This window comes from Melanerpes formicivorus, unplaced genomic scaffold (genome assembly GCF_026170545.1).
Source record: "Melanerpes formicivorus ecotype bairdi unplaced genomic scaffold, bMelFor1.0.p_v2 SCAF_84, whole genome shotgun sequence".
Taxonomy (NCBI): domain Eukaryota; kingdom Metazoa; phylum Chordata; class Aves; order Piciformes; family Picidae; genus Melanerpes; species Melanerpes formicivorus.
This window is the reverse complement of record NW_027142436.1, coordinates 2,502,276-2,525,935: the sequence shown is the minus strand read 5'-3', so window position 1 is coordinate 2,525,935 and position 23,660 is coordinate 2,502,276. Positions and strand designations below refer to the sequence as shown.

At 49.2% G+C, this 23,660-nt stretch overlaps 1 protein-coding gene across 4 annotated transcripts in view; it reads right to left on the bottom strand.

The window, feature by feature from the left end:
• The window catches only part of HHAT (hedgehog acyltransferase), a 272,236-nt gene that overhangs the window by 96,956 nt on the left and 151,620 nt on the right, over positions 1-23,660 (bottom strand). For all 4 annotated transcript variants that reach the window (XM_068165118.1, XM_068165116.1, XM_068165117.1 and 1 more), the window contains one exon: positions 21-222. In XM_068165118.1, the coding sequence (XP_068021219.1) occupies positions 21-222 (202 nt within the window). The remainder of the gene's footprint in view (positions 1-20; positions 223-23,660) is intronic.

Sequence of the window (23,660 nt, the reverse complement as noted above, 5' to 3'; positions counted from 1 at the left end):
TGCAGAGAGATTTAACTCACAATTAAATCTTGGATAAGTGAAATAGAAAGTATCCCCTTGACTCCATTTTCCACAATCACTCCAAGCCAATTAAGGGTGCCCCAGTACCACAGGTAACTCTGTCCTCCATGCCAGTAGCTTACGAAGGCAAAAGTGAGGGCTGTGGAAAACAGCATTCCCAGCAGACTGGACTGAGATCCTCCCATTGGAACATAGATGTACCTGTAGGTGGAACAACAGATAAGCAAGGATATTAGAGGTCTCACAGAAATCTCAGAGAAATGTCCACTGCAAAAAGAAATCTGTGGCTTAAAAAGAGAATTTGATGAATTACTTATTTACAGAGTTTGCCCCAGTTTTGACAAAGCTGTAGACCACTGCATGAAGTATGTGATCACACATGCTAGCATAAGGCAGTTTTGTGGCCAGGAAATCTCTCCCTTAGGCAAATATATAGCATAGAATAGAACAGAATTAACCAGGTTGGAAAACACCATTGAGATCATTCAGTCCAACATATCACCCAACACCATCTAATCAACTAAACCAAAAAAACCTCCAGTGATGGTGACTCCACCACCTCCCTGGGCAGCACATTCCAATGGCCAATCTCTCTGGGAAGAACTTCTTCCTAACATCCAGCCTAAACCTCCCCTGGCACAGCTTGAGACTGTGTCCTCTTGTTCTGATGCTGGGTGCCTGGGAGAAGAGACCAACCCCCACCTGGCTACAACCTCCCTTCAGGGAGTTGTAGACAGCAAGAAGGTTTCCTCTGAGCCTCCTCTTCTCCAGGCTAAGCAACCCCAGCTCCCTCAGCCTCTCCTCACAGGGCTGTGCTCCAGACCCCTCCCCAGCTTTGTTGCCCTTCTCTGGACACCTTCCAGCAACTCAACATCTTTCCTAAACTGAGGGCCCCAGAATTGGACACAGTAGTCAACATGTGGTCTAACCAGTGCTGAGTACAGCGAGGGAGTGACTTCCCTGCTCCTGCTGGCCACACTGTTCCTGATGCCACTGGCCTTCTTGGCCACCTGGGCACACTGCAGGCTCATGTTCAGCCTACCATCAACCAGTACCCCCCAGGTCCCTTTCTGCCTGGCTGCTCTCAGCCACTCTGACCCCAGCCTGTAGCACTGCATGGGGTTGTTGTGGGCAATGTGTAGAACCCAACACTTAGATGTGTTCAATGTCATGCCATTGGACTCTGCCCATCTGTCCAGCCTGGCAAGGTCCCTCTGCAGAGCTCTCCTACACTCTAACAGATCAACTCCCGCCCCCAGCTTGCTGTCATCTGCAAATTCACTGATGATGGACTCAGTGCCCTCACCCAGATCATCTGTAATGCTATTGAACAGGATGGGGCCCAGCACTGATCCCTGGGGCACACCACTGGTGCCTGGCTGCCAGCTGGCTGTGGCAGCATTCACCACCACTCTCTGGGCTCAGCATAAGCTGTATTCCCAAAATGTAAGAAACGTGGACATTTGTCTTTTGCAGCTGCAGTGGTTGTAAGTCAGTTCATACACACACCAATTACATGTACTCTTCATGTGAATTTAAATTAGCAGGCAGTTATCAAAATAACCTTAGACACTTCATATGCAGTCACAGCTCAGAGAATGTTTTCCATTTGTCAGAAATGCAGACAATTTTTTTTTACAAGTTTGCAATTGCTTTGTTTTTATATCTTCCATTGAAAACTACATGAACTGAAAATCTTTCCTAGCTGGCTCTTGTGTTCTACTCTCAGGATCATGTCTGTCTATCACAGTATCACAGTATCACAGTATAACTTAGGTTGGAAAGGACCTCGAGGATCATCGAGTCCAACCTATCAACACAGACCCCATGACTAGACCATGGCACCAAGTGCCACATCCAATCCCCTCTTGAACACCTCCAGGGATGGTGACTCCACCACCTCCCTGGGCAGCACATTCCAATGACCAACAACTCTCTCAGTGAAGAACTTTCTCCTCACCTCCAGCCTAAACTTCCCCTGGTGCAGCTTGAGACTGTGTCCTCTTGTTCTGGTGCTGGTTGCCTGGTAGAAGAGGCCAGCCCCTTCCTGGCTACAACCTCCTTTCAGGTAGTTGTAGAGGGCAATGAGGTCACCCCTGAGCCTCCTCTTCTCCAGGCTAAGCAACCCCAGCTCCCTCAGCCTCTCCTCATAGGGCTTGTGTTCAAGGCCTCTCGCCAGCTTTGTTGCCCTTCTCTGGACACATTCAAGTGTTTCGATGTCCTTCTTAAACTGAGGGGCCCAGAACTGGACACAGGACTCAAGGTGTGGCCTAACCAATGCAGAGTACAGAGGCACAATGACCTCCCTGCTCCTGCTGGCCACACTATTCCTAATGCAGGCCAGGATGCCATTGGCCCTCCTGGCCACCTGGGCACACTGCTGGCTCATGTTTAGGCAGCTGTCAATCAGCACCCCCAGGTCCCTCTCTGTTTGGCAGCTCTCAGCCACTCTGACCCCAGCCTGTAGCACTGCATGGGATTGCTGTAGCCAAAGTGCAGCACTCGGCACTTGGACTTGTTGAATGCCATGACCTTCACAGCACATATACCAAAACCAAGCAGCTCATCCCCTTCTAGGACGGTTTTCCAACACCTTCCCTCTCCCTTTTTAAAGGCTTGATTGTTTTGATTTTTAGGCAGGGCCCATTGTCAGTATCAGTTCCCCTCACAGGCTGGCTGGGGGAGGGCTGGCAGTCCTGCTCCACAGTTGATAAACCACAGCCCTGAGAGTAACACCTTAGTGCCCCTGCAACCTTGCAAGCATGGCTGCACCTTGTTACACAGAGCTTCCACTCAGAGGAGCCCAAAATAGGACATCACTGGTCCTGTCACTCTCAGCAAAGCTCACTCTGTCACACATTCACTGAAATGCAACATCTAAATGTAACCCAGACATCATCAAAGGGACACAGCTCTGTGATGGAGATCTTCACAGAATCACACAATGTTCAGGGCTGGAAGAGACCTCGAAAGCTCATCCCGTCCAACCCCCCTGCCAGAGCAGCATCACCTATGCCAGGTCACACATGAATGCACCCAGCTGGGTTTTGAGTATGTCCAGTGGAGACTCCACAACCTCCTTGGGCATCCTGTTCCAGGGCTCTGTCACCCTCACAGTGAAAATATTTTTCCTTAGGGTTGAATGGAATTTCCTATGCCTCAACTTCCACCCATTGCCCCTTGTCCTGACATCGGGCACCACCGAGAAGAGCCTGGCTCCAGCCTCTCAGCACTCACCATTGACATACTTATACACATTAATGAGGTCACTCCTTAATCTCCTTCCCTTAATCAGTTTTGTGGCTCTGTGCTGGACTCTTTGAAGCCATTCCCTGTCCTTCCTGAACTGAGGAGCCCAGAACTGGACACAATACACCAGATGCAGCCTCACAAGGGCAGAGTAGAGGGGGAGGAGAACCTCTCTCGATCTACTAGCCACCCCTTCTAATACACCCTAGAATGGCATTGGCCTTCTTGGCCACAAAAGCACATTGCTGGCTCATGGTCATCCTTCTGTGCACCAGGACCCCCAAGTCTCTCTTCTCTATACTGCACTCCAACAGGTCAGTCCCCAACCTACACTGATACCTGGGGTTGTTCTTTCCCAGGTGCAAGACTCGACACTTGCCCTTGTTCAATTTCATTCAGCTCTCCAACCTGCCTAATTCTCACTGAATGGCAGCACAACCCTCTGCTGTGTCAGCCACCCCCTGCAGTTTTGTGTCATCAGCAAACTTGCTGACAGTGCTCTCTGTTCCCTCATCCAGGTCATTGCTGAATGTATTGAATAGTGCTGGTCCCAGTACTGACCCCTGAGGGACTCCACTAGATACAGGTCTCCAGCTAGACTCCATTCCATTGACCAAAACTCTGACTTCTTTCCTTCAGCCAGTTCCCAATCCACCTCACTGCCTGATCATCCAGACCTTCTATGGAAACCTTTCTCCTGACCTCATAGGGTTCTGGGTAAAATTCACGGCACAAAAGCTAGATTTTACTGCAGATGTAGCTCTGAGTTTTGCACAGTCTTTTTCCCTGCACTGATACAGAGCTGTTGGGTAGGCACCAGCCACCTTGTCAGCACAGGCATCCTCTACAGGTTCTGAAAGATATGGCTCAGTAGCACCAGTTTGTCCATTTGCAATTGCAGCTCATCTTAGGTTGGGCTGAGTGGCCTTCAGATTACTGTGCAGAGTAAAATAGGCTGCTTCCTGGTTTGTGGTGTTTAACAGCACCACCTAAATAATTGAGCAGCAATAACTCATCATTCTGGCATATGTTCAAGGTCAGTGGAATTTTAACTCCTTGTGAGGCCCATGGCAGTCATGCAACTGAGGATTTACTTGTGCTCTCCTTGTGAAGACCTGTCTGAAGTGGGACAGAAGCTAAAAGAAGTCACAATCATTGGCAACATTCCAACCTTCCGTCCCAGAGGAAAAATGCAAAGTGGAAAGCAGTACAGTCTCAAGCTGCATCAGGGGAGGTTTAGGCTGGATGTTAGGAAGAAGTTCTTCCCAGAAAGAGAGATTGGCCATTGGGATGTGCTGCCCAGGGAGGTGGTGGAGTCACCATCACTGGAGGTGTTTAAGAGGAGCCTGGATGAGGCACTTGGTGCCATGGTTTAGTTGATTAGATGGTGTTGGGTGATAGGTTGGACTTGATGATCTCAAAGGTCTTTTCCAACCTGGCTAATTCTATTCTATTCTATTCTATTCTATTCTATTCTATTCTATTCTATTCTATTCTATTCTATTCTATTCTATTCTATTCTAATACCTCTCTCCTACCCTGCTTACTCTGGTGCTGGTTGCCTGGGAGAAGAGACCAACCCCTTACTGGCCACAACCACCTTTCAGGCAGTTGTAGAGAGCAATGAGGTCTCCCCTGAGCCTCTTCTTCTCCAGGCTAAACAACCCCAGCTCCCTCAGCCTCTCCTCACAGGGCTGTGCTCAAGGCCTCTCCCCAGCCTTGTTGCCCTTCTCTGGACACCTTCAAGTGTCTCAATGTCCTTCTTAAATTGAGGGGCCCAGAACTGGACACAGGACTCAAGGTGTGGCCTAACCAATGCAGAGAGTACAGGGGCACAATGACTTCCCTGCTCCTGCTGGCCACACTATTCCTAATGCAGGCCAGGATGCCATTGGCCCTCTTGGCCACCTGGGCACACTGCTGGCTCATGATAGTTTAGAATCTAAATTCTCAAAACAAAATCACAGAATCACCATGGTTGGAAGAGACCTCAAAGATCATCGAGTCCAACCTGTCACCACAGACCTCAGGACTAAACCATGGCACCAAGTGCCACATCCAATCTCCTCTTGAAAACCTCCAGGGATGGGGACTCCACCACCTCCCTGGGCAGCACATTCCAAAGACTAACAACTCTCTCTGGAAAGAACTTTCTCCTCACCTCCAGCCTAAACTTCCCCAGGTGCAGCCTGAGACTGTGTCCTCTTGTTCTGGTGCTGGTTGCCTGGGAGAAGAGACCAACCCTTTCCTGGCTACAACCACCTTTCAGGTAGTTGTAGAGAGCAATGAGGTCACCCCTGAGCCTCCTCTTCTCCAGGCTAAGCAACCCCAGCTCCCTCAGCCTCTCCTCACAGGGCTGTGCTCAAGGCCTCTCCCCAGCCTTGTTGCCCTTAGTGTTCACCAGAAAACCAGAAACCTGTGTGTTCATCAGAAAAACACTCATTTGATGACAGAAAGCTGCATTTAAACTAAAGCTGAAGGAGAACAATCCAGTGATTAGTATTACTAAACAGTATCACAGTATCAGTAAGGTTGGAAGAGACCTCGAGGATCATCGAGTCCAACCTCTCACCACAGACCTCATGACTAGACCATGGCACCAAGTGCCACATCCAATCCGTTCTTGAACACCTCCAGGGATGGGGACTCCACCACCTCCCTGGGCAGCACATTCCAATGACAAATGACTCTCTCAGTGAAGAACTTTCTCCTCACCTCGAGTCTAAACCTCCCCTGGTGCAGCTTGAGACTGTGTCCCCTTGTTCTGGTGCTGGTTGTCTGGGAAGAGAGACCAACCCCCACCTGGCTACAACCTCCCTTCAGGTAGTTGTAGAGGGCAATGAGGTCTCCCCTGAGCCTCCTCTTCTCCAGGCTAAACAACCCCAGCTCCCTCAGCCTCTCCTCAATGGGCTGTGCTCAAGGCCTCTCCCCAGCCTTGTTGCCCTTCTCTGGACACCTTCAAGTGTCTCAATGTCCTTCCTAAACTGAGGGCCAAACCAGAAGGTGGAAGAAACATACCACCTCTGTATTATCATTTATGGCACAAAATATGCTCTATAATTAACAATGTGTTGTGGTTTAAAGGCAGCCAGCAGCTCAACCTCACACAGCACCCTGCTCACACCCCCTCAGAGGGATGGGGAAAAAAAGGAGCCTCTCACATCACATTTAGGAAATCTGTTCTGTCCTCCAGTTCACTGACAAAGTGAGGAGGGATGGAGTGAGAGAGAGAGAAAGAGATTAAGGGGCAAAATGTCTTACATACCTTTACACTTCCCATTTTTTTCCCCTTCTCAGCAGTGCTATCATCTACACTTCAACTCTCCTATAGTCCTTCTGTACAGCAGTTAGAAACTCAGGGTTTACACAGATGGAGCACACTGATCTGATGCATCATAGCATTACATAACAATATCTCATCTTAAGCTTCCATGCATTTTTAAAGACTATTTCCATCTGTAATCACAGGAAATCCAGGGAGAAGCTCAACCGCCCCACTTCAGGGACTCTTAGCACATAAAAGTGATCATGGGTCCTCATGGCAGGCCAACACAGCTCAAAGCAACATCCTCAGAGCAGAATTTCTTACCAGCTCATAAGCAGACTACACATGTGCAAGGAAGGCAGCCACTAGCTGAAAAATGTGGTGCAATGTACCACAGCTTTATCTTAATTTACAAGTAATTGATTAATTAGAGTCCAAGGGCATGAGATTTAACACATCCAAGTCTGGGTGCTGCACACTGGCCACAACAACCCCAGGCAGAGCTACAGGCTGGGGTCAGAGTGGCTGGAGAGCAGCCAGGTAGAGAGGGACCTGGGGGTGCTGGTTGATAGTAGGCTGAACAGGAGCCTGCAGTGTGCCCAGGTGGCCAGGAGGGCCAATGGCATCCTGGCCTGCATCAGGAACAGTGTGGCCAGCAGGAGCAGGGAGGTCATTCTGCCCCCTGGACACTGCACTGGTTAGGCCACACCTTGTCCTGTGTCCAGTTCTGGGCCCCTCAGTTTAGGAAAGATGTTGAGATGCTGGAAGGTGTCATTGAAGGGCAACGAAGTTGGTGAGGGGTTTGGAACACAGCCCTGTGAGGAGAGGCTGAGGGAGCTGGGGTTGCTTAGCCTGGAGAGGAGAAGACTCAAGGGTGACCTTATTGCTCTCTACAACTACCTGAAGGGGGGTTGTAGACAGGGAGAGGTTGGTCTCTTCTCCCAGGCAGCCAGCACCAGAACAAGAGGACACAGTCTCAGGCTGCACCAGGGGAGGTTTAAGTTGGATGTTAGGAAGAAGTTCTATACAGAGAGAGTGATTGCCCATTGGAATGGGCTGCCTGGGGAGGTGGTGGAGTCACCATCATTGGAGGTGTTCAGGAGGAGACTTGATGGGGTGCTTGGTGCCATGGTTTAGTTGTTTAGGTGGTGTTGGATTGGTTGATGGGTTGGACATGATGATCTTGAAGGTCTCTTCCAACCTGGTCTATCCTATCCTATCCTATCCTATCCTATCCTATCCTATCCTATCCTATCCTATCCTATCCTATCCTATCCTATCCTATCCTATCCTAAACTCTCAGAGAGAGAAAACTCAGCACTTCTCTGATGGTCAGTGCTAGGCAAATGAAGGAAAGCAACAAAGTATTTTGCAAATAGATGTTAAGGCAAGCAGATTTGAGGATGGTAACTGGTTATGTCCCTCTGGGGAAGGTAGTTACTATAAAAAAATGTAGGCTAGGTGAATATTTAAAAATGAAACCTCATCTTCAGGGACCACAAGTCAATCCCTGCCAAAATTCCACAGTTGGAATTTGAAGGTGACAGAAGAGAGAAGATTTCTAGGCAGGCTGTCAAAGAGGAATCATAGAATCAATAAGGTTGGAAGAGACCTCAAATATCATCAAGTCCTACCTCTCACCCAACACCTCATGACTACTAATCCATGGCTCCAAGTGCCACATCCTATCCCTCTTGAACACCCCCAGGAACAGTGACTCCACCACCTCCCTGGGCAGCACATTCCAATGGCAAATTACACTTTCTGGGAAGAACTTTCTCCTCACCTCCAGCCTAAACTTCCCCTGGTGCAGCCTGAGACTGTGTCCTCTTGTTCTGGTGCTGCTTGCCTGGGAGAAGAGACCAACCCCCACCTGGCTACAACCTCCCTTCAGGGAGTTGGAGACAGCAAGAAGGTCTCCTCTGAGCCTCTTCTTCTCCAGGCTAAACAACCCCAGCTCCCTCAGCCTCTCCTCACAGGGCTGTGCTCAAGGCCTCTCCCCAGCCTTGTTGCCCTTCTCTGGACACATTCAAGTGTCTCAATGTCCTTCTTAAACGGAGGGGCCCAGAACTGGACACAGGACTCAAGGTGTGGCCTAACCAATGCAGAGTACAGGGGCACAATGACCTCCCTGCTCCTGCTGGCCACACTATTCCTAATGCAGGCCAGGATGCCATTTGCCTTCTTGGCTACCTGGGCACACTGCTGGCTCATGTTCAGCCTGCCATCAACCAGTACCCCCAGGTCCCTTTGCCACACAGTTCAAGACTGGCTAGACATCTCTTAATGACAAGGAGGGAAAGCACTTCACATTGTCAGACTAAGAAGTTGTGGATATTAGATGGAAAGAGAAGGGAGAACGGAATTCCTTGTGGATTAAATGTTCCAAAACATATTGGGGGGGCATTTGAGGCATACAAATACATAGCGAAAGAATGTTACACAGTAACAACTACTTGAACAACCTCCTGATATAATTAAATATACATTATTAGCCTTCCTCTCCAAAGACAATGATGCTGTCAGTCTTCACTGTATTTCCATAGATTCTAGTTTGACATCAGATGAAAGCTTACATACTATTAAATATGTTACTTCCACAAACAAAGCACAACTGAATATAGCCTCTGAACAGCCTGACGTTTCAGTCCCCCTTGCAGTAGTTACTATAGCCAGTGAGCTGTTGCATTACACAACTTAACTCACTAAGTCAGCATTAGAGAACTGGGTGTAATATGTAAATGGTGCCATTTCAATCCCTAAAGCAATGCAAACACAAACCTAGCAGCTGAGGTGTTTGAAAGCATGACATTTACTTAACAGAGAGTAACTTTTAAATCCAATAACCATTATGGGAGTTTTCCTGAAGCAGTAATCTACAACACAATCATCAGAGCTCTGATAACCATTCCCTTGCTTCTTTTCTTTTAAGGATGTCTACAGAATGAAGTTTTTATTCTGATAACTTCAGAAAACCACTAAGAGGAGCATCTGGAACCAGTTAAGAATCACTCTGAAGGGCTTTTGCTCCTTGAGGCAATGCTGCTGTTACTTCCACATGCATGTAAGTTTAAATATATTTATATCTTTAAGCAAGTGCAAAGCACCTGTTTCAATGATGTTAGACTAGACTAGACTAGAATAGAATTGAATTAACCAGGTTGGAAGAGACCTTCAAGATTATCGTGCCCAACCCATCATCCAACAACATCCAATCTACTCAACCATGCAACAAAGGACCCCATCCAGTCTCTTCCTAAACACCACCAGTGATGGTGACTCCACCACCTCCCTGGGCAGCACATTCCAATGGCCAATCTCTCTTTTCTGTGAACAACCCCCTCCTGGCTACAACCTCCCTTCAGGGAGTTATAGACAGCAAGAAGGTCTCCCCTGAGCCTCTTCTCCAGGCTAAGCAACCCCAGCTCCCTCAGCCTCTCCTCACAGGGCTGTGCTCCAAACCCCTCCCCAGATTTGTTGCCCTTCTCCAGCAACTCAACATCTTTCCTACACTGAGGAGCCCAGAACTGGACACAGGACTCAAGGTGTGGCCTAACCAGTGCAGTGTACAGGGCACAATGACCTCCCTGCTCCTGCTGGCCAGACTATTCCTGATGCAGGCCAGGATGCCATTGGCCCTCTTGGCTGCCTGGGCACACTGCAGGCTCATGTTCAGCCAGCTGTCAACCAGTCCCCCAGGTCCCTCTCTGCCTGGCTGCTCTCAGCCACTCTGACCCCAGCCTGTAGCACTGCATGGGGTTGTTGTGACCAATGTGCAGAACCTGGCACTTGGATGTGTTCAATCTCCTGCCCTTGGACTCCGCCCATCTGTCCAGCCTGGCAAGGTCCCTCTGCAGAGCTCTCCTACCCTCTAACTGATCAACTCCTGCCCCCAGCTTGGTGTTATCTGCAAACTTACTGATTATGGACTCAATGCCCTCAACCAGATCATCAATAAAGATATTGAAGAGGATGGGGCCCAGCACTGATCCCTGGGGTACACAACTGGTGCCTGGCTGCCAGCTGGCTGTGGCACCATTCACCACCACTCTCTGGGCTCAGCCTCCAGCCAGTTCCTAACCCAGCTCAGAGTGGTGCGGTTCAAGCCAGGGGCTGACAGCTTGGCCAGGAGTTTGCTGTGGGGGATGGTGTCAAAGGCCTTGCTGAAGTCCAGGTAGACTACATCCACAGCCTGCCCCACATCCCCCAGGCAGTCACCTGATCATACAAGGAGATCAAGTTGGAGAGGCAGGACCTGCCCTTCCTAAATCTATGCTGGCATACAATTGCAAAAGGAGAGGAAATGGGTTTAAGTTGTGCTGGGTGAGGTTTAGGCTGGACATAGGAAAAACTTCTTTACTTGGAAAGTGGTGAGGCATTGGAACAGCTTGCCAGGGAGGTGGTGGAGTTGCCACCCCTGGAGGTGTTCAAGCACTGTGTAGATGTGGTGCTTCTGAATATAGTTTAGCGGTCATGGTAGTTGGGTTACAGCTGGACTTCATGTTCTTAAAGGTCTTTTCCAGCCTTAGTGATTCCATTCTATGAAAATTGCCATTAGAAGAAGTTAGACTTGGTTCTTACCATGACAAAATCAGGGAGGTGGTCAAGGCCCTGTCCCTGGAGGTGTTTAAGACCAGGCTGGACGAGGCTCTGGCCAGCCTGATGTAGTGTGGGGTGTCCCTGCCCATGGCAGGGGGGTTGGAACTAGATGATCCTTGTGGTCCCTTCCAACCCTGGCTGATACTATGATACGGTGACACTATTTTTTTTACACAGTCTGATAATTTTGCTGGGGTGTAGGCAAAGCTTTTCAAGCTCTGTGAGGTTCTCTCGCTTCAGCAGCTTGATGTGACGCTGAGAGAGACCTGCTAAATGCAGGCCCCTTAAAATATTTAATATAAGGCTGGCTGCAGGCAAGCCTTGTTAAATTAACACAATAATGAGACATTAAGTCCATTTGGGTGACAAAGCAATGATGAGAACAGTCATGTGCAGGAACAAACAGCTTTACAAATATGACCTAAATTTTGGTTCACATGGCAGTTGTTTCCCAGCAAAGACAGAGGGTGCAGTTTCCTACTGAAATACTGGAGAGCATTGAGTCCATTATCAGTAAATTTGCAGACAACACCAAGCTGGGGGCAGGAGTTGATCTGCTGGAGGGTGGAGAGGCTCTGCAGAGGGACCTCGACAGGCTGGACAGATGGGCAGAGTCCAAGGGCAGGAGATTGAACACATCCAAGTGCCAGGTTCTGCACATTGGCCACAGCAACCCCATGCAGTGCTACAGGCTGGGGTCAGAGTGGCTGAGAGCAGCCAGGTAGAGAGGGACCTGGGGGTGCTGGTTGATAGTAGGCTGAACATGAGCCTGCAGTGTGCCCTGGCAGCCAAGAGGGCCAATGGCATCCTGGCCTGCATCAGGAACAGTGTGGCCAGCAGGAGCAGGGAGGTCATTCTGCCCCTGTACACTGCACTGGTTAGGCCACACCTTGAGTCCTGTGTCCAGTTCTGGGCCCCTCAGTTTAGGAAGGAGGTTGACTTGCTGGAACGAGTTCAGAGAAGGGCAACAAAGTTGGTGAGGGGCTTGGAACACAGCCCTGTGAGGAGAGGCTGAGGGAGCTGGGGTTGCTTAGCCTGGAGAGGAGGAGACTCAGGGGTGACCTTCTTGCTCTCTACAACTACCTGAAGGGAGGTTGTAGACAGGCAGAGGTTGGTCTCTTCTCCCAGGCAGCCAGCACCAGAACATGAGGACACAGTCTCAGGCTGCACCAGGGGAGGTTTAGGCTGGAGGTTAGGAAGAAGTTCTACACAGAGAGAGTGATTGCCCATTGGAATGGGCTGCCTGGGGAGGTGGTGGAGTCACCATCCCTGGAGGTGCTCAGGAGGAGACTTGATGGGGTGCTTGGTGCCATGGGTTAGTTGATTAGGCAGTGTTGGATTGGTGATAGGTTGGACACGATGATCTTGAAGGTCTCTTCCAACCTGGTCTATTCTATTCTATTCTATTCTATTCTATTCTATTCTATTCTATTCTATTCTATTCTATTCCATTCCATTCCATTCTATTCTACTCTATTCTATTCTAATGTATTTTTTTTTCCATTGAATTCAACACAAACAAAATTATCTAGGCCAAGTCTCTTCTATCAAAGGTCAGCTAAGTGGGGTACTTCCAGTTTGAACACATCATTGTGAATTCATTCTTCCAAGGCAGCTCATCTTTTCAAAGAGATTAATTTATTTCCAATTAAATTTTAATCCAAATCATAATATCTCCTCTAATAGAAAAAGTTTCATTACAGGTGGACTGCTGTGTTTAACATTCTCTTAGCCACATCTAGGAAAGAAACTCTCCTTGCCACCACCTGTTTGCAGTCCAAGGTAAAACTACTACTTGACTACCTTTGGTCACAATGGAAACCCAGATGATCAAACTGCTGAAAGACTGGTTAAATTGCTGAGTCTGAATCAAGGCCCCACCATTTTTGCTGGCAGTAAAAACCTCCAGAGGGACCTTGACAAGCTGGACAGGTGGGCACAGTCCAATGGCATGAGACTGAACACATCCAAGTGCCAGGTTCTGCACATTGGCCACAGCAACCCCATGCAGTGCTACAGGCTGGGGTCAGAGTGACTGGAGAGCAGCCAGGCAGAAAGGGACCTGGGGGTGCTGGTTGATGGTAGGCTGAACATGAGCCTGCAGTGTGCGCAGGCAGCCAGGAGGGCCAATGGCATCCTGGCCTGCATCAGGAACAGTGTGGCCAGCAGGAGAAGGGAGGTCATTCTGCCCCTGTACACTGCACTGGTTAGGCCATACCTCAAGTACGGTGTCAATTCTGGGCCCCTCAGTTTAGGAAGGAGGTTGACTTGCTGGAACGAGTCCAGAGAAGGGCAACGAAGTTGGGGACAGGTTTGGAACACAGCCCTGTGAGGAGAGGCTGAGGGAGCTGGGGTTGCTTAGCCTGGAGAAGAGGAGGCTCAGAGGAGACCTTATTGCTGTCTACAACTACCTGAAGGGAGGCTGGTCTCTTCTCCCAGAAAACCAGCACCAGAACAAGAGGACACAGTCTCAAGCTGCACCAGGGGAAGTTTAGGCTGGGGGGGAGGAGAAAGTTCTTCCCAGAAAGAGAGATTGCCCATTGGAATGTGCTGCCCAGGGAGGTGGTGGAGTCACCGTCCCTGGAGGTGTTCAAGGGGAGATTGGATGTGGCACTTGGTGCCATGGTTTAGTTAGCCATGAGGTGTTGGGTGATAGGTTGGACTTGATGATCTCTGAGGTATTTTCCAACCTTATTGATTCTGTGATTCTATGCTGAAAGCTCTCTTTATAACATATTGCAGTTAGGTCCAGTTGCTTTGCAGGCTCCTGTGAGCATTGGAGGTGTTTAGGAAGAGCCTGGATGAGGCACTTGGGACCATGGTTTAGTTGATTACATGATGTTGGGTGATAGGTTGGACTTGATGATCTCTGAGGTATTTTCCAGCCTGGTTTATTCTGTACTGTTCTGTTCTATTCTATTCTATTCTAATTCTAATTCTAATTCTAATTCTACTTCTATTCTATTTATTGTTGCCAAAACAACACAGAGCTCAGCTACTTGGCTGTAGGGGTCCATGGCCCCAGCTGCTGACAGATCCTAGAAGCAGGCCTCTCTTCTCATGCAGAATCTGCACAGCAACCTGAAGCTGTTCTTAAGTCCCCTCAGGGGCCTAATTCATTCCTGATAGTCACAATACACCTACCATGTGCTGATAATATCTAAGCTAAGCACGAAGCACAGCAATCAGGCTACACTCCTTTGAAAACCCAGCTGGAGGAGGTATTTATTAATAGCACTGTCACTCTTTGCTTATAAAATAGCAGAGGTCAGGCTCTGTGCTAAGGAGACCGACACATCTTGTCTCCCAGAGGAGCTCTCCAGCTGTCTGTTACCAGGTTGCCACCAGGCAGAAAAGAAAATGAGATTCAAAGAGTGAATATGCAAGGGGAAAAAAATCAACAAAACAACAAAACCCCCACAGGGCTGTGGCTGGGGCACTAGCCAGACAGACACAGAAATCCCAGTGCTGCTTGCTGCACCAGGAATTGCTCACTGTGCCATCAACAATCATTAGATAAAATGCATAAGCAGCAACATGAACAAAATGATTTTCCCCCCTCATTTTCTCTGCTTCTCCTAACTCTTTCACTGGAGAGCCCAGCTCAAGATTCAGAGCTCTACAAATCTGCACCAGAAGCTGCATAGGCCTGATTTTCTTACACAAATAAACTTCTCCCAGCAAATCTCTTCCCTTGGCTTTTCCCCTCTCATTGCAAGTGGGCATTCACAACAGCACATTGTGCAGTAGTTTTCAACCACAGCTGAAGCAGCAGGGGCCAATTCTTCCTCTCTGTGTGACTGCAGATATTGAACTATTTGTGGTTCAGTTAGTGAAAAACTGTTAAGCACATTGGATGCTTTGACCATGCCAAGAATAAAATACTACAGTTTCTCCTCCTTCTTAGAAAGCTGCTTTAAATTCCATAGGAGAAGCTATTTAGCCATCCTGCTGATCTTAATATGCCAGATACATCAGACAAAATTCAGATCCATCTGCATCTTTGGATTCAGATGTTTAAAATATCCTCATCAGCCTGCACTTAACTGCTACCTTTTCTAGAATGCCTCTGACAAAGGGGTGGATGAAATGCAGCAACTGCTATCAAAGTGAAATTATTCCCCTCATTAAAATATTTTTGCTTAAAGAAAGGTGAGAAACAGACCTCTGCAATTTGCAGAGCTAGCAGATTGAGACTTGACAGGGTGCTTGGTTGCATAGTTTAGTTGGTTGGGTGGTGTTGGATGATAGGTTGGACACGATGATCTTGAAGGTCTCTTCCAATCTGGTCTACTCCTATTCTACTCTACTCTACTCTACTCTACTCTACTCTACTCTACTCTACTCTACTCTACTCTACTCTACTCTATTCTATTCTATTCTATTCTATTCTATTCTATCTTCAGAGTCCTTTGTGAAGAGCTTGATGATTATTTTTGCATTTATATATCACTTTGCATACATGCATGTCCAAAGGCCTTTGTTGGTACACCCAGACTGCAGCAGCTTCACCAAATCAGGCAATACTTCTGCCTCATTGGACTGCATAGAATAGCACAGAATTAACCAGGTTGGAAAAGACCTCAAATATCATCAAGTCCAACCTATCACCCAACACCATCTAATCAACTAAACCATGGCACCAAGTGCCTCATCCAGTCTCTTCCTAAACACCTCCAGTGATGGTGACTCCACCACCACCCTGGGCAGCACATTCCAATGGCCAATCTCTCTTTCTGTGAAGAACTTCTTCCTAACATCCAGCCTAAACCTCCCCTGGCACAGCTTGAGACTGTGTCCTCTTGTTCTGGTGCTGGTTGCCTGGGAGAAGAGACCCACCCCCACCTGGCTACAACCTCCCTTCAGGGAGTTGTAGACAGCAAGAAGGCCTCCCCTGAGCCTCCTCTTCTTCTCCAGGCTAAGCAACCCCAGCTCCCTCAGCCTCTCCTCACAGGGCTGTGCTCCAGACCCCTCCCCAGCTTTGCTGGACTTCTCTGGACACCTTCCAGCAACTCAACATCTTTCCTAAACTGAGGGGCCCAGAACTGGACACAGGACTCAAGGTGTGGCCTAACCAGTGCCAAGCACAGGGACAGAATGACTTCCCTGCCCCTGTTGGCCACACTATCCCTGATATAGGCCATAGTTCTATAGACAAGCAGAAACCAAGACATCAGAAGACTTTGAACTGAGTTTTTTGGGGTTTTTTTGTGTGTGAGACCAGAATAACTGTGAGGGAACTGCTTGAGAGAGCCCAGTGCAGAGCCACAAAGATGATTAAAGGAGTGGAACATCTCCCTTAGGAGGAAAGGCTGGGTCTCTTCAGTCTGGAGAAGAGGGAACTGAAGGGTGACCTCATTAATGTTTACAAATATATAAAGGGTGAGTGTCAGGAGGATAGAATAGAATAGAATAGAATAGAATAGAATAGAATAGAATAGAATAGAATAGAATAGAATAGAATAGAATAGAATAGAATAGAATAGAATAGCATGAACCAGGTTGGAAAAGACCTTCGAGATCACTGAGTCCAACCTATCACCCAACCTATCCAATCAACTAAACCATGGCACCAAGCACCCCATCCAGTCTCCTCTTAAACACCTCCAGGGATGGTGACTCCACCACCTTCCTGGGCAGCACATTCCAATGGCTAATCTCTCTTTCTGGGAAGAACCCTGGATGGAGCCAGGTTCTTTCCAGTGATGTTGAATGATAGGATGAGTGGCAGTGGGTGCAAGCTGGAGCACAGGAGGTTACATGCGAACATAAGTTAGTGAGGGGCTTGGAACACAAGCCCTATGAGGAGAGACTGAGGGAGCTGGGGCTGCTTAGCCTGGAGAGGAGGAGACTCAGGGGTGACCTTATTGCTCTCTACAACTACCTGAAGAGAGGTTGTAAACAGGCAGAGGTTGGTCTCTTCTCCCAGGCAGCCAGCACCAGAACAAGAGGACACAGTCTCAGGCTGCGCCAGGGGAAGTTCAGGCTGGAGGTCAGGAGGAAGTTTTACACGGAGAGAGTGATTGCCCATTGGAATGTGCTGCCTGGGGAGGTGGTGGAGTCACCATCACTGGAGGTGTTCAGGAGGAGACTTGACAGGGTGCTTGGTTACATGGGTTAGTTGATTGGGTGGTGTTGGGTGATAGGTTGGACGCGATGATCTTGAAGGTCTCTTCCAACCTGGTTTATTCTATTCTATAAGGAAAAAAAAACTTTTCACTGTGAGGGTGAGAGAACACTGGAACATTATGCCCAGAGAGGTGGTGGAGTCTCCTTCTCTGAAGATACTAAAAAACCACCTGGACACATTCCTGTGTGACTTACATTAGGTGATCCTGCTCTAGCAGGGGGGTTGCACTCAATGATCTGGGCCTCTCAGTTTAAGAAGGACATTGAGACACTTGAAGGTGTCCAGAGAAGGGCAACAAGGCTGGGGAGAGGCCTTGAGCACAGCCCTGTGAGGAGAGGCTGAGGGAGCTGGGGTTGCTTAGCCTGGAGAAGAGAAGGCTCAGGGGAGACCTCATTTTCCTCTACGACTACCTGAACGGTGTTTGTAGCCAGGAAGGAGTTGGTCTCTTCTCCCAGGCAACCAGCACCAGAACAAGAGGACACAGTCTCAAGCTGCACCAGGGGAAGTTTAGGCTGCAGGTGAGGAGAAAGTTCTCCACCGAGAGAGTCATTCCTCATTGGAATGTGCTGCCCAGGGAGGTGGTGGAGTCCCCATCCCTGGAGGTGTTCAAGAGGGGATTGGATGTGGCACTTGGTGCCATGGTTTAGTCATGAGGTCTGTGGTGACAGGTTGGACTCGATGATCCTCGAGGTCTCTTCCAACCTTAGCGATACTGTGATACTGTGATACTGCAATCTTTTGAGGTCTCTTCCAACCCCTAGTGTTCTATGATGACATTCAAGATCCAAAGCACCGAAGGCAGCGAAGAGTCTAAGCATTACTACCTTTGTATTATAAACCAGCAGCAACAAAACATGTTTTAAATGCATCCCTGAGACAAAGTGAGGACATGTAATTAATGAAAAGCAGACATGTAGAAGAGACACTGCTTAAATATTGCAGGAAACTTGAGGAATCTCAATCTACCTGCTTAAATATTGAGTAGCGTTATATATTCCTCTAAGAGGCATGTGCACACAGTTTGAAGAGTTGGGCTTCTGACATGATTCCAAGCTCAGCAATTCACTCACTTCTCCTGAGCTCTCATTTCTGCAGTTCTGGGAAAAGGCTATTTATAAAACACAGTCAGGGCAGGGAGATGTCAAGGCAAAGATGGGATGACTTAAATTAAGGTTGTACAAAGAACTTCCATACACTCTGCAGCCATTCAGAGACCAGCAGAATTAAATCCTCTCTGATGTGGAGTATATCCTGATTTACCAGGCCAAATTGTTATACAATTCAGAATGCATATTGAATTTAATTAAGCAGGGTAAAGGGAAATATTTACTCTTCTTTAAGTAGTCCCTTTAAATAACTAACTGTGATCTCATTCTTTTCTCATTTGTAAAGAAAGCCACACTCTCTTGAAACCAGCCAGCAACATAGAATCACAGAATCAATAAGGTTGGAAAAGACCTCAAAGATCACCAAGTCCAACCTGCCACCCAACACCTCATGACTAACTAAACCATGGCACCAAGTGCCTCATCCAGGCTCCTCTTAAACACCTCTAGTGATGGTGACTCCACCACCTCCCTGGGCAGCACATCCCAATGGCCAATCTCTCTTTCTATGAAGAATTTCTTCCTAACATCCAGTCTAAACCTCCCCTGGCACACTTGAGACTGTGTCCTCTTGTTCTGGTACTGGCTGCCTGGGAGAAGAGACCAACCCCCACCTGGCTACAACCACCCTTCAGGGAGTTGTAGGGAGCAAGCTGGTCTCCTCTAAGCCTCCTCTTCTCCAGGCTAAGCAACCCCAGCTCCCTCAGCCTCTCCTCACAGGGCTGTGCTCAAGGCCTATCCCCAGCCTTGTTGCCCTTCTCTGGGCATGTTCAAGAGTCTCAATGCCCTTCTTAAACTGAGGGGCCCAGAACCGGGCACAGGACTCAAGGTGTGACCTAACCAGTGCCGAGTACAGGGCACAATGACTTCCCTGCTCCTGCTGGCCACACTGTTCCTTTATTAGAATTAGAATAAACTTTATTAGAATAAACTTTATTAGAATAAACCAAACCAGGTTGGAAGAGACCTTCAAGATCATCGTGTCCAACCCATCAACCAATCCAACCCACCCAAACAGCTAACCCATGGCACCAAGCACCCCATCAAGTCTCCTTCTGAACACCTTCAATGACGGCGACTCCACCACCTCCCCAGGCAGCCCATTCCAATGGGCAATCACTCTCTCTGTGTAGAACTTCTTCCTAACATCCAACCTGAACCTCCCCTGGCGCAGCCTGAGACTGTGTCCTCTTGTTCTGGTACTGGGTGCCTGGGAGAAGAGACCATCATCAGCCTGTCTACAACCTCCCTTCAGGGAGTTGTAGAGAGCAATAAGGTCACCCCTGAGTCTCCTCTTCTCCAGGCTAAGCAACCCCAGCTCCCTCAGCCTCTCCTCACAGGGCTGTGTTCCAAACCCCTCACCAACTTTGTTGCTCTTCTCTGGACTCGTTCCAGCAAGTCAACCTCCTTCCTAAACTGAGGGGCCCAGAACTGGACACAGGACTCAAGGTGTGGCCTAACCAGTGCAGTGTACAGGGGCACAATGACCTCCCTGCTCCTGCTGGCCACACTGTTCTTGATGCAGGCCAGGATGCCATTGGCCCTCTTGGCTGCCTGGGCACACTGCAGGCTCCTGTTCAGCCTACCATCAACCAGCACCCCCAGGTCCCTCTCTGCCTGGCTGCTCTCCAGCCACTCTGACCCCAGCCTGTAGCACTGCATGGGGTTGCTGTGGCCAATGTGCAGAACCTGGCACTTGGATGTGTTCAATCTCCTGCCCTTGGACTCTGCCCATCTGTCCAGCCTGTCCAGGTCCCTCTGCAGAGCCTCTCTACCCTCCAGCAGATCAACTCCTGCCCCCAGCTTGGTGTCATCTGCAAATTTACTGCTGATGGACTCAATGCCCTCATCCAGATCCTCAATAAAGACGTTAAAGAGCACAGGGCCCAGCACTGATCCTTGGGGCACACCACTGGTGCCTGGCTGCCAGCTGGATGTGGCACCATTCACCACCACTCTCTGGGCTCGGCCCTCCAGCCAGTTCCTAACCCATCGCAGTGTGCTCCCGTCCAAGCCATGGGCTGACAGCTTGGCCAGCAGTTTGCTATGGGGGACGGTGTCAAAGGCCTTGCTGAGGTCCAGGTAGACTACATCAACAGGCCTCCCCACATCCACCAGGCAGTCACCTGCTCGTAGAAGGAGATCAGGTTGGTCAGGCAGGACCTCCCCTTCCTAAATCCATGCTGGCTAGGCCTGATCCCTTGGCCATCCTGTAAGTGTTGTGTTATTGAACTCAGGATGACCTGTGCCATGATCTTGCCTGGCACTGAGGTCAGGCTGACAGGCCTGTAATTCCCTGGCTCATCCAACCGGCCCTTCTTATGGATGGGCACCACGTTGGCCAGCTTCCAGTCCTCTGGGACCTCGCCAGTGAGCTAGGACTGCTGGAAAATTATGGAGAGTGGCTTGGCCAGCTCATCTGCCAGCTCTCTCAGCACCCTAGGATGAATCCCATCTGGTCCCATGGACTTGTGGGGATCCAAACTGCTAAGGAGAGTTCCAACCACCTCCTCATGGAACATAGGGAAACTGTGCAGCTCCCTGGCTCCTTCTGCCAGCTCTGCAAGCCAGCTGTCAGGAAGACGTTCTGCCCTTCTAGTAAAAATTGAGGCAAAGAAGGTGTTAAGTATCTCTGCCTTTTCCTTATCCTTGGTTACAATGTTCCCCTCCGTATCCACCAAGGAGTGGAGGTTGTCCTTTCCCTTCCTCTTACTATTAATGTATTTATAGAAGGACTTTTTGTTGTCCTTCACAGCAGAGGCCAGTTTAAGCTCCAAGTGTGCTTTTGCCTCCCTAATTCTCTTCCTACAAGACCTAGCAACATCCTTAAGCTTTCTGTGGTTTGCCTCCCCTCGCTTCCAAAGGTGATACACCCTCTTTTTTTCCCTCAGTTCCATTAAAAGTTCATGAACCATCCAGGCTGGCCGTCTGCCCCGGCGGCTCATCTTCCGGCACATTGGCACAGCCTGTCCCTGAGCCTTCAACAATTCTTCATTGAAGTAGGTCCAGCTCTCCTGGACCCCTTTGTTTTTAAGGGCTTTATCCCAAGGAACCCTCTGAATTAGTTCCTTCAGTAACCCGAAGTCTGCCCTCTGGAAGTCCAGAGTGGAGGTCTTCTTGCTGCCCCTCTTGGCTTGACCAAAAACCGAGAATTCAATTATCTCGTGGTCACTGGACCCCAAACACCCTCCAACCACCACATCACCCACCAGTCCTTCCCTGTTGGTGAAGAGGAGGTCAAGCATAGCCTTGCCCCTGGTAGGCTCTTGCAGCACCTGGGATAAGAAGCTGTCCTCCATGCATTCTAAGAACCTTCTAGACTGTCTCCTCTCTGCCGTGTTGAGTTCCCAGCAGATACATTCCTGATACAGATACAGATACAGATACATTCCTGATACAGGCCAGGATGCCATTGGCCCTCTTGGCCACGTGGGCACACTGCTGGCTCATGTTCAGCTGCTGTCCACCTGTACCCCCAGGTCCCTTTCTGCCTGGCTGCTCTCCAGCCACTCTGACCTCAGCCTGTAGTATTGTATGGGGTTGTTGTGGCCAATGTGCAGCACCCAGCACTTCGACTTGTTCAATGTCATCCTGTTGGACTCTGCCCATCTGTCTAGCCTGGCAAGGTCCCTCTCCAGAGCTCTCCTACCCTGTAACAGATCAGTACCTGCTCCCAGCTTGGTGTCATCTGCAAATTTGCTGATGATGGACTCAATGCCCTCATCCAGATCATCAATGAAGATGTTAAAGAGCACAGGGCCCAGCACTGATCCCTGGGGCACACCACTGGTGCCTGGCTGCCAGCTGGCTGTGGCACCATTCACCACCACTCTCTGGGCTCAGCCTCCAGCCAGTTCCTAACCCAGCTCAGAGTGCTGCTGTCCAAGCTAGAGGTGACAGTTTGGCCAGGAGTTTGCTGTGGCAGTGACAGTAATTTTTACACAGCAACAAGTTATCAGAATGCAAAGGTAATACTTGAGAAATGCTCTAGCTACAGCCAGAAGTTTAAATATATATGTACAGAGGGGGAACAAATGGGGGAAAAAATATTCCTGATCAGGGAATGGTAAAAGCCTGCCAGGGGAAAAAAATAAAAATCAGTTAGAGTCTCACAGAAGGTTAAGTAGAAAATGTACACAAACCTCCTTATCATCCTACAACACTTAGCTGTATCTCTGCCCAGTTCCCTAAGGGTAGTTTGCTTGTTAGAAAGAGGTCAAATAATGACTGATAAGAGAATTACCTCTCTGCATTGATCTTCATGAAAAGTCCCAAAGGGAACCAACAAACCTGCTTTTAACTGGGAAGTGCAAATCTAGGCCAGAAAGTCTAGAAAAGAAGTTAGAGGCCATCAAGACTGTTAGAAGTCTCATAATAAAATGCAAGATGAACAGGAGATGAAGAGCAGGATGAGGCAGGTGATTCACCCACTCTGTTCTTTGTGGGACTCCACCAAGAGCATTGTGTCAAATTCTGGGATCCCCAACCTAAGAAAGTCATGGAACTGATGGGGAGGGTCCAGAGGAGGCCATGAAGAAGATCAGAGGTCTGGAGAAGCTCCCCTATGGGGATAGGCTTTGCAAGTGGGAGCTGTTCAGCCTGGAGAAGCCAAGGGATCAGGCCCAGCCAGCATGGATTTAGGAAGGGCAGGTCCTGCCTCTCCAACCTGATCTCCTTGGATGATCAGGTGACTGTCTGGTGGATGTGGGGAGGCCTGTGGATGTGGTCTACCTGGACTTCAGCAAGGCCTTTGACACCGTCCCCCACAGCAAACTGCTGTCTAAGCTGTCAGCTCATGGCTTGGACCGCAACGCTCTGAGCTGGGTTAGGAACTGGCTGGAGGCTGAGCCCAGAGAGTGGTGGTGAATGGTGCCACAGCCAGCTGGCAGCCAGGCAGTATTGGAGTCCCCCAGGGATCAGTGCTGGGCCCTGTGCTCTTTAACATCTTCATTGGTGATCTGGATGAGGGGGTCGAGTCAGTCATCAGCAAATTTGCAGATGACACCAAGTTAGGAGCAGATGTTAGTCAGTTAGAGGGTAGAAAGGCTCTGCAGAGGGACCTCGACCGACTGGACAGATGGGCAGAGTCCAACAGGATGGCATTCAACAAGTCCAAGTGCCAGGTGCTGCACTTTGGCCACAGCAACCCCATGCAGAGCTACAGGCTGGGGTCAGAGTGGCTGAGAGCTGCCAAACAGAGAGGGACCTGGGGGTGCTGATTGACAGCCACCTAAACATGAGCCAGCAGTGTGCCCAGGTGGACAAGAAGGCCAATGGCATCCTGGCCTGC